The 11,779-nt window shown below is 37.8% G+C and overlaps 1 protein-coding gene and 1 pseudogene across 1 annotated transcript; both read right to left on the reverse strand.

The window, feature by feature from the left end:
• Nucleotides 1-1,904: 1,904 nt before the first annotated feature.
• Nucleotides 1,905-2,837, reverse strand: LOC113199391 (olfactory receptor 2Y1-like; annotated as a pseudogene).
• Nucleotides 2,838-8,144: 5,307 nt separating this feature from the next.
• On the reverse strand, nucleotides 8,145-9,083 carry LOC113199385 (olfactory receptor 2Y1B-like). Its single transcript, XM_026412309.2, has one exon. The coding sequence runs from the start codon at nucleotides 9,081-9,083 to the stop codon at nucleotides 8,145-8,147; it is 939 nt and encodes a 312-aa protein (XP_026268094.1).
• Between the last annotated feature and the right edge of the window lie 2,696 nt (nucleotides 9,084-11,779).

Genomic DNA, 11,779 nt, shown 5'->3' on the forward strand with positions numbered 1-11,779 from the left:
TCTCTTTATGGTTTGGTTTTTGGAGAGTGTGATGTGGGAGACTCTTTTTCAATCCATCTTTTCTTATTGTTATATTAAAACCAGGTACCATAGTCTCTCACCTGGCTTTTGTATTTTTTGTGAAGTTAGTTTGGTGCATGAATAACTCTTTAATTTGTGTTTGTGGGAGATGATTCTGGTGGATCTTACTTAGCTACTATATTGCTTTCCCTCAAACACTTGTATTTTTTACTTATAACCATTATTTAAATACATGGAATAAAATGATAGTGGTGACATTTCAAATATCCATTTTCTTTATACTTTAGGTTAGAACTTCTTAACTTTATACTGTTCCCTACCATGGATATTTCTCTTTCTCCTTTGTGTTACTCTTTTAGTCTTTTTCTTTCTTATATCCCTTCACCTTGAATCACTATTTTAATGTTCATTTCTTCTCTTTTACATGGAAAAATATTGTTTTAAGATGTAACTTTCTGTATTTTACTTTTACTTTTAATTTAACATAATAATTACACATATTATGGTCTACAGTTATACATACACACACACACACACACACATATATATGCATGTATGCAATGAGTAATGATCAAATAAATAATATTTGCATTTCTCTCTCCTCAAACGTTTATCATTTTGATGTGTTGGGAAGCTTCAAACTTATGTCTTCTGATTATTTTGAAGCATAATGAATTGTAATAAATCATACTCGCCCAGTGGGCTGTAGAACATGAGAACATATTCCTCCTATTAGCTATGTTTTGGTACTCATTGTTCAACCCTTCTCTTTCCTCCCTCATCCTTATGCATACTAGGCTCTAGTGACCACCCATCTACTCTCTTTTCTATGACACCAACTTTTTAAGCTTCATATATGAGTGGGAATTGACATTTTTTTCCTTTTGTGCCTGGCTTATTTCACTTAATATTATGTCTTCCAGATATTGAAAATTACAGGATTTCATTCTTTTTATAGCTGAATAACTTTCCATTGTGTATACACACAACATTTTATTTATCTATTAGTCCAATGATGGACATCCTGGTTAATGCCTTATCTTGGCTATTATGAAGAATTCTGTAATAAACACAGGAGTTGAATAGAAAATAGCTTTTGTGTCAAAACAAGTAGCTTGACTGAAACTCTTAATGTATCTTGTAAGGTATTTATGCTTTCCTTTGCCCAGTACCACCCTAATCATTTTGCTTTTTTGTTCTAGTAGGTGAAGTGACATCATATCTGAAACTCTACTTGCTCTCTGCAATTATTCTGTTCATGTTTTTCTTAACTGTGCCATATTTCATAGAAGGGTAATTAGTGTAGAAGACCTTAGAAACAGACCCTGAGATGTGAAGAGATACAAGTAGGGTCACTGTTAGGTATTTATTTATTTATTTTTTTGGTGCTGGAGATTGAACCCAGGACCTCTCACATGCTAATCAAGCTTTACCTTTCATCTATATCCCTCCCTAATCCACAATCAATTTATAAAGCAGAAGTAAACTCTTGTTCTCTGCCTTTGAGCACAGAGTACTACATTGGCAATCATTGCTTTGGAAATGTGCTTTAATTCTGAATTAAGTCTTCTTTCAGTCTCAGACTTGTCAAAAACACATCCCCATTTTCCACAAGAGGCCATAACACACCCACATCCCCACTCTTCTTTTGGAAGGTGTGATACAAATAACAATGACTTCTTGCTGGCCAAAGATCATAAATACTAACCTAAAAAGCAACTCAAGTGATCCCCGTTTCTAACTTCCAGAGAAATATTTAAATAAAATCTTGACTCCAACTGAAGGTACTTTCTAGATAACTACCAATTGATTTCCAAGGAACAAGGTGGGATTCATAATATGAAAGAGATTATATGATATTTTACTGGCCCTCATTTCTCTTCCTACCTGGAATCTCTGTCTCTCCTCAGTACCTTCCACAGAGCCCCCTTTACAGTCTTGTTCTTTAGGGTGTAGATCAGAGGATTGAGCATGGGAGTAATGACAGTATAAAAAAAAGCAACAAACTTTCCTTCAATCTCAGAGAAACTGCCCATGGGTTGGAGACATGTGTACATGGCTGAGCCATAAAAAAGGCAAACTACCAGAGATGGGACCCACATGTTCCAAAAGCCTTTCTTAGTCCAGCCATTGACTTGATCCTCACACTGCCCAAGCAATGTGTATATAGGAGCCTAGAATCAGGACTACAGGAAAGACCAAAATTATGGCTCCAGCCACAAACAAATAGGCCTCTATTCCTCCAATGACTTCACAAGCCACCTTCTGGAGTAAAGGCATCTCACAGAAGAAGTGGTTCAGGTAATGGAAGCCACAGAGAGGCATGGCCATCATGAAGCTTGTCTGAATCAGAGAGTTCATATGACCTCCCACCAGGCATAAATAGCCAGGGACTGGCAGAGAAGGGGGTGCATGTTGGTTGTGTAGTGGAGTGGACGACACAGAGCACCATAGTGGTCAATGGCCATCACAAAGAGGAGCACACACTCAGTTCCACCCAGGGAGAGGTAGATGAAGAGCTGAGCCACACCCCTCTATAGCTGATGGTCCTGTCAAGTCCAGAAAATTGATCAGCAGCTGGGGCACAGTGCTGATGGTATAGCAGAGGTCCAGGAAGGAGAGGTGGCAGAGGAAGAAATACATGGGTGTGTGCAGTCAAGGGTCCAATCGTGACAGAGCAGTGATGGCAGTGTTGCCAAAGAGGGTTAGGAGTAGAAAATTGAAATGAAGACAAAAAAGGTAAGTTCCAGTTGTGGCCAATCTGAGAAGCCCACCAAAACGAAGCCCTCTTCAAAACTGGTGTTAAAGCTTTGCATAGCCTTGCATCTGCAAAACAACAGAAGACAATTCAATGCTTCCTCTGAAGAACTTGAATTAAAATGTGTTTCACAACATTTGAGGATATGGTGAAAATGTTCCTCCATTAACTGTAAGATGGGTAAGATAGTTTTGAGCCTCCTATCTAGTCCTGATCTTATTCATTTTGCTAATTTGTATAATATGTGCACCAAAAAACCCAAAACCAAACCCCCAAAACACAATGGGCTGAACTTTGCAGACATTATGCTAAGTGAAATAAGTCAGATATAAAAGGACACTTGTCACATGTGTTCACTTATATAAGGTACCTAAAATAGTCAAAATCATAAAGATAGAAATATAGAATGATAGTCCCTCAGGGTTCTGGGGAAAGGGGAGAACAAAATTATTGTTTTCTGGGAAAAGTTGTAGTATAGAATGATCAAAAATTTCTGAGATGAACAGTAGTGATCGTTGCATAACATCACAACAATGTAAGTATTCTTAATGTCACTGAATTAGATACTTACAATGGTACATTTAATATTATTATGTATATGGTATAATACATATGAATATTTAATTAATTAATTAATTTAGCTGTGTTAGGGATTTAACCAGGGTTTTATGCATGTAGGCAAATGCTCTACTCACTGAACTAAAGGCCAAACTTCTTATATATCTCATACATATTTACTACAGAAAGTTAAAAACTTAATTTCTACCGGTAATCACCTATGCACACACAATGCATTTTTTGCAGATTTGGTTTCCTACAATATTAAAATCAATAATTATGTATGTGAAAATCTATGTTTGTGGTTAAATGTGTGCACATCTGTGTGTCTATGCATGGCCTCTATAAGTAATAAGCTTATTGACCAGAAATCATGCTTGAATATATTTCTAAGAGCATGTACTGTTACATCCTTCATGCCATTCCATCAACTTAATGATATTGTCAGACTATAACGAAACCACATTCAAGTCATAATATTCAATTTATCTAAGCAAAAGAGAAGGTTCCACAAATTTTTTCTCAATGACCTTCATAGTTCAGTCATGTATTTTAACATTTGAATCTAATTTCTCTTAGTATACCTGCTGTTTCTTTAGGGTTTGAGAGATTAATTTCACTATCAAAACTCTAGTTCAGTATCACCTTCTACCTGTCCTTCATCAACATTTGCTCTTCTATAGCTCCCATCATTCTCTGTCTGGACCCTTACCCTTTCATGTTGGAAATCACACAGTATCCCACATTATGCCACAACTATTTAGGGTGATCTTCAAGATTATTTTATCAAATTCCCAAAGATAATACACCAATATTTTCTAGTGTAAGTTGAAAAAATTAAAAAACAAGGTCTACATCCTGAGAGCTTAGTTGATATTCAAAGACTGAATTAGTAAGTTTCTTGTTTTAACTCTGACTTCCTGCCCAGAACATTGTCTCCATCTAGGATGAATTTCATCCCATCGTCTTGTCCTTCAAAAAGCCCTCCTTGATTTACTTCAGCAACTCTGCCCATGCCCCTGATGTCCTCTATTTACTTTGGAAATGAAAGCCTTGGCATCATAGGATTTGAGTTACAGATGGGACTGGGAAAGGATTTTAAGTCAGCCCTTACAGTACCCATTAAAAAAGAGCTTATTTTTCTAAGTGCACTCAGTTGAAAATAAAGAGATGTAGCTAACTTTTTTTGACATGTTGTATGCATAATAGGTAGATGGATGGATAGACAATAGAGAAGAAAAGACTATCATTGATATAATGTTTTGTATGAATTTAAAATTTCTTTGCCTCAAACTGGGGCCCTAGTATAATGGAAACCAGTGATAATTGCGTAAGAGACTATTTCTTTTATTCTAGATTTACCTGTGGAGCCAGAGTAGACCACTTGGTCATTACTCACTTGAAGGTCAGGAGAGAAAACTGCTGCATTTATTTTTCTCAATTTTATCGGTTTCCAAACAGATATGAGAAACACTAGATATTTTTGGTGATATCTGGAAATACCATCTTCTTTGGTTCTGATTTCATTTGTTGTGGGGAGTGCTCAGATTAGAATTCCTGTCTTTGATAAGAAATGACTAGATATGGTTCCCTCCCTCAATAGGAAAGATTGCTGGGGCTATGACCTAGGAGGTGGGTACATCCCCCACAACAAACCCCAGTTGCTCACCCTACCTGTCTGAGACCAGCAATGAGCTGGTATATTATTAACCCATCTTCTGACTGTAGGACTGAGAGCACCCAATCTTCCCTGGGGCATTACCAAGGCTTCCTTAAGAGTGGTGAAGGGAGTTGTTTACCAAGTGAGGCCTGGAGAACTCTGAGTCCCAGTGTGGTAATTATAAACATTCCACATTCCACTTTAAGCCTACGATATTCACCATACATCTGAAATATCTTATTTTCCCCTTGATTTCTCATATAATATTCATATATCCTCAGATATATGAATAATTGATGCAACTAAATACTTATTTCCTTGATGTGAAAAAGTTTGAAGCTTGATTTCTCTGTTACAAAATTTAATGTTTTAATATTACTTGTTTGTATGTTCTGCTTTTATTTCCAATATATTTAAAATGCACTTATTCACTAAAAATTATGTATTGAGAAAATAACCTTTCTACATATTCTATGAAATAAAAAAGTCAATATTTAAAATTATGTGCCTTCAGTTAAGGAACTATAATGCAATGTAAGAGAATAGGTCTGTTATTACTAACTTTACCTCAACAAAGTTTTTGACATGCTTGAGCTTCAGTGTTTCTCCACCAGTATTATGATGCACTGTTACCTATTCTGTACTACTGTTTGTGGATTAATGACAAATTGGACAGGAAATGCATTTGTATGGTAGACATCCATTCAGTGGTAGTTAGTGTTACTGTGATAAAAACATTGATTTGGTGCCTTCAATTTGTCTGAAAAAATGCAAAAAAATATAATCTCTGATTCTAAGAAAGTCCACAGTATAACAAGAGATAGACATACCTGAAATGATCAAAATTAACGTGGTAGGTATTACAGTATTACAAGCTGATCTAGATTACTGGAGTACTGACCCTCTGACTGGGATAGAGAGACACTTGGCCCAAGAGAGCTCTTAAAGCCTGTGAGTATGAAGAGTGAGCTCTGTTCCCCTCTGCTGACTAGAAAAAAGAGTCAGTTGGACATCCTGCCCATGGTCTCTTACTGTTCACAGTTTTGAATTCCTGTGCTGCTTTCTTCTTCTGGGATATCCTTGATCCTGTGATATCCAAGCACATTGAACCCTTCTGTAACCATGAGGCCTGCAGGTACAAGCTGTCTCTGGCCTCCCTGCACTACAGAAGCCTCAGTTCTGGTGGGTACAGCCCACTGGGTTTTACTCATCACCATGATGGGGTGGGGTGTCAGTTGTCCCATCTTTGTCTGAGGTCCCACAGAGGCTGTGTTGAGTGCTGGGTCAGAGTTAGCAGTCCCTGAGAGCAATTAGCTCTTGGTCAGCTCCACTGCACTCCTCTTGTCCATGGTGAGGGAACGGGCGTTTCAGTATCTTTCAGTCAGCAGTGATTCCTCCACAGGTAACTTCTAGAAAGATTACTGGGGCAACCCATTTCAGAGGTATTCCCTCTAGTTTTATTTGTTGCTAACTGAAGGTGGAGTGTAATTTCTTTTAGGGAGGTTGGCTAGCTATGAATTCTATAAAATGGCTGCCAGGCCTGGCATGGCTTTCAGTCCACAGTTTGTTCTAAGGTACTTGATCCCTTTGACTGTCTTTGTTATTTATGTCACATTTTAAGTTAGCCTGCTTTTCTTTCCAGCTGTTGTTAAGGAAGTAAGCACATGTGCTTTTCCTCTCCCTTTCCCAAAACTCCACCCTGGTCAGGGTTATGGATCAAGGAATGTTGTCCTTATTTTCTGCTCCAGTAACCAAACACCAGTCCCTCCAAGTGTCAAATTGTTCAATATTGAGTTTCAGAATATTTACACTATCATCACCCCCTGGTCATTTGCTCTTTCCCTGCTTTCACTCAGGGCTATGGAGGGTTCAGGGATTGCAGCCTAGCTCTGCTCTGATCTTCCAACTTTTATCCTCCTCATTGCTATCTTTATTGGAAGATACTTTTAAATGTATGTTATGGGCATAAACTTGTATCTCATTATTACTGTAATTTGCATTTAATTCATTATGAGTTGTACTCAACATCTTTTTACATGGTTTATTGTTCATCTCATTGTTAAAATTTTTTTAATATTCTTAGCTTTTATTTTCTGAATTCCTTTTTTATTATTCATCTCATTTTCTTCATGAATTACCTGCTCATATACTTTTACATTCTATTGGACTATTTTATTTTTTCTAACAGATTTGTAGGATGTTTGTTATATACAATGCAAATGTATTCTAATCTCTAGTCTGATTTTTCACTTTACTAATGAAATATTTGTGTGCCATTACATGGTGATCACATATGTGAATTTACTATAAATCTATTTGTTTTATCATTTAAGTTTGGACAAAAAATCTCTTTGGACTAGAGAGAAGATAGTTAATAGGCACAGATGTGCAGTTGTATAGAATGAATAATTTGTATATTTTATAGCCTGGAACACATTGCTGGTGGTTTTGGTGCTCATTTCTTTTTTATCCTCCTCTCTCTTGCATGAAAATATCTCCTCCATGACTCCAAGTTGCATGGACTAAGACTAGGTTCAGCTGACTAGATTTGGATGCCTCTTTTACTCAATGCTATCCTAATGAATTTGACTTTTTCTTCATTCAGATAAATGACACTCATATATATGCTAACCACTAGAGTTCTAGAAGATTAATCATTGTAAGAGAATGTAGAACAGGTACTAAGGTATTTGAGGAAGTGACCAGGGGCCATTTATTAGAAATGAAGTGGTGAACTCATGTCCTCCACATTTAAGGTCAGTATCATCTACATAACTCCACATTGGGAGTTATTGACTTTGGAAAAGGCACTTTTCACAATTAATTTTCCCCTCACTCTCAGAAATGTGTAGAATCCTTCCCTTACTCTAATCTCTACATCTGGCCAGAACACATCCATTCCTCAGGGTTATGTTTGTGGGATGTTGTGATACAGATCAGCAGTGACTCCCTCCTGAACAATAATGGTAGATACAAGCTACAAAGCAACTCATGAGATTCCCACTTGCAACTTCCTACAAAGGAAGGAGCTTAAATCCTGAGTCCCACCAACACTGTTTTCTAGTGACCAGCTAACTCTAAATAACAGAAAGTGTTTCAGGGAATAAAAGTTATCACAGAAAATGTTATTTGGCCTCATTACCCCTCCTACCTGGAAATGCTATCTCTCCCTAGTACATTCCACAGAGCCCTCTTGACATCCTTGTTCTTTAGGGTATAGATCAGAGGATTAAGCATGGGACTAATGACAGTATAAAAAAGGGCAACAAACTTTCCTTCACTCTCAGAATAACTGCCCATGGGTTGGAGGTATGTGTACATGGCTGAGCCATAAAACAGACAAACCACCAGAAGATGGGAGCCACATGTCCCAAAAACTTTTCTGCGCCCAGTCGTTGACTTGATCTTCAGCACTGCCTGAGCAATGTGTGCATAGGATCCTAGAATTAGTGCCACAGGAACAACCAAGATTATGGCTCCAGCCACAAAGAGATTGGCCTCTGTTCCTCCTGTATCCTCACAAGCCAACTTCAGTAACACAGGCATCTCACAAAAGAAGTGGTTCAGGGAGTGAAGGCCACAGAGTGGCAGGGATGCCACAAGGCCTGTCTGAATAAGAGCATTCAGGAGTCCTCCCACCCAGGAGGTGATAGCTAGTGACTGGCAGAGCAGGGGGTGCATGATGGTTGTGTAGTGGAGTGGACGACACACAGCAGCATAGCGGTCAAAGGCCATCACCACCAGGAGCACACACTCAGTTCCACCCAAAGCGAGGGAAATGAAGAACTGGGCCACACACCCTCCATAGCTGATGGTCCTGTCAAATCCAGAAAGATTGATCAGCAGCTGGGGCACAGTGCTGGTGGTATAGCAGAGGTCCAGGAAGGAGAGGTGGCAGAGGAAGAAGTACATGGGCGTGTGCAGCCGAGGGTCCAGTTGTGAAAGTGTGATAATGGTGATGTTGCTAAAGAGAGTCACAGAATAGAATACTGAAATGAAAGTAAAAAAGGGGAGCTCCAGATAAGGCCAATCTGAGAAGCCCACCAAAATGAAGCCCTCTCCCAAAGTGGTATTGAAACTTCCCATAGCCTTTTACCTGCACAAATAACAGAAGACAATTCAATGCTCTTGTTAAAAACATGTTAAATTTTTATGTCACAATATTGCCTAACACTGTTTTGCTATTGTATGCATTTTTGTCCTGTCTTCTTTTCCTAGCTCTTCTCTAAGGAAGATAGCACTGGATTAGGAGTGATAAGAACTTGATTTGAACTCTAGTTTTGCTGCTTGTTTGTTCTATGACTATAGCAAAGGCCTTGTGTATGAGGTTTCTTGTGTGAAAATATCAAGGATGCATCACCTCCCTCACTGCACTGAGGACCTACTGCAGTTATGTGGAACCAAGCTTTTAAAATGCAGAATGTGGGGCTTGGGTTGTGTCTCAGTTGTAGAGTGCTGGCATAGCACGTGTGAGACCCTTTTTGGATCCCCAGCAGCACATATATAGAAATAAATAAACTAAAGGTACTTTGTCCACATTCAACTAAAGATCAAAATTGTAAATGTTGAATATTTTTACATCCAATACATTTTCTGACATAATAGCTCATAATTCAGAGAAAAGGACATGTTTAAAATAATTCAGTGAATGTAAAAAATCCTAAATAAAAATTATGCAAAGAGGACTGTGCTACAAGTAGCAAACAACTCTTTCTGGAGAGTTGAAGAATGGATACAACAGTTGTATTCTATAATGTTCTCCTTTGCCCTCTTTCTTTATTAGGTAGACTCTTTCAGGTTTACCTTTTATTAGGTTTACCCAGGATGAGAGCTCAAGTTTGAACACAGGTGCTCATCTATTTCTTTATGGTCAGTGAATGTGGTCAAGTCAACATTAATCCTTGGAATCCCTCTCATGACCAGCTGCCAACTGACTCCAAGAACTGAGAAAAGTCTAGATTCATCTTAGAGAAAAATTATAAACACATCAGTTCATTAGAATGAGTTATGATACTTTGAAGTCCTTTCCACTTCATTTGCTTCTGGTAAATCCATCTCTTAACTTCGAGTTGAGGAAAATAATCATGACATGCAAGTTTTACTGGCCTCCATATTCCTCAACCAAAGGTGACAGCTTGAAATTATCTACTTCCTTTCATACTGTCTAAGTCTTTCATCCCAGTAAAAGACGATGTTAGGCTGGTACAGCTGGTTGACACTTTCATCCCAGGCATGGCTGGGTTTTCACAAATTATCCTTCTGTAACTCACATTCAAACAACAGTATTAGTAACCCACAGTCTGTACTTACAGATAGAACATGGGGTATTTTGCAAGTTGTTGGCCATAGACATGAATTATAACCTTGAAAAAAATAGGTTAAAAGGTCAACAAAGCTAATAAGACATCTTTAAACACCCTGCATGAGAAACAAGTGTTCCTGACAGCTTTCAGATTAGAAAAGAAAATGGTTAAAGACAAAAAGTATAGTTTATATGCATGTTTAAAGATCTGTCATATGAAAATTGGTAGATTTTCTTTGTTTTTCTCAAAAGATCAAACTCAGAACAAGTGCTGAAATTTAGGAGAGGATAGTTGTGACTCAATAAAGAGAGAACTTGAAAAAATATCAGTATAAAAATAGAATACCTGGAAAGGAATTGATATTCTTGTACCATGAATGCTTCCTGTTCAAACACTGAAATTTGACCCATGAGAATGCTATAAAAATATTCTTGTATCAAATGTAAAATAGGTAGGATGATTTTCTTTAATATTCTAACCTTAATTTTTTAAAAAAATTAATCCTTACTCCTGATGTTTTTTTTGTGCACAAAATGCATTTTACATTTGCATATTTGGTTTTCTGCAATTCAACCATCAATGACTATTTGTGTTCAATTATCTGTGTGTTAGTGTCCAAATGTGTGTTCATATGTGTGTCAATGTATCACCTCTATAAATAATAAAATTTCTGATCAGAAATTATTTTTAATTTTTTATAATCACCTGTGGTACTGCATCTTTCTGTCTAGTCTACCATTTTATAGCCACATTTTAAAGCCATAATATATAATTTAGTACCTGAAAACAGATATTTGATATAGAGAATATTTCTTGTCCTGTAGATTTTACCTGGAAGTTGATTTGCCCACTCAGTCATCACTCACTTGAAATTCAAGAAATGAAAACTACTGTATTTACATCTCTCAACTCAATTGGTTTCAAAGGATATGTGAAACCCATTTCAGATTGGTGGCCTCTAATGATGTTTGAAAAAGACTCTTTCCTCTTTGGTCCTGATTTCATCTGTGGTGAGAAGTCCTGCTTTCTTATGGTTCCTTCCTTCAGTAGAAGAGATTGCTGAGACTCCCAAAATAGGAGGTGGAAGCATCTTCTCACTGAACCCCAGTTGATCGCCCCAACCAACTGACACCAGGAAGGAACTGGTGTAGTATTAAACTATCTCCTGGCCCTACAGCTAAGAACACAGTTCTTCCCTGGGGGCACTGCCAAAGACTCTTAAGAACAGCAGAGAGAGTGTTGCTCACCAGGTGTGTGGCCTTGGAGACCTCTGGGCCCCAATGTCATAATTATAACCAACTCACTGGCCCTCCAAGATCTACCTTGTAGTCCTCAGCTCTCACTATTCCCCATACTCTGCCTAACACACTTCTCTGTGCAGTGTCTTCAGAATATATGTTCTCCTTTGACTCATGTATCTCTGCAGCCTGGGATTCCTCTCACTTCTCTTATTTTGACTCCAAATGGACCAGACTTCAT

The sequence above is a fragment of the Urocitellus parryii genome, chromosome 1, assembly GCF_045843805.1.
Source record: "Urocitellus parryii isolate mUroPar1 chromosome 1, mUroPar1.hap1, whole genome shotgun sequence".
In the NCBI taxonomy this organism is placed as follows: Eukaryota; Metazoa; Chordata; class Mammalia; order Rodentia; family Sciuridae; genus Urocitellus; species Urocitellus parryii.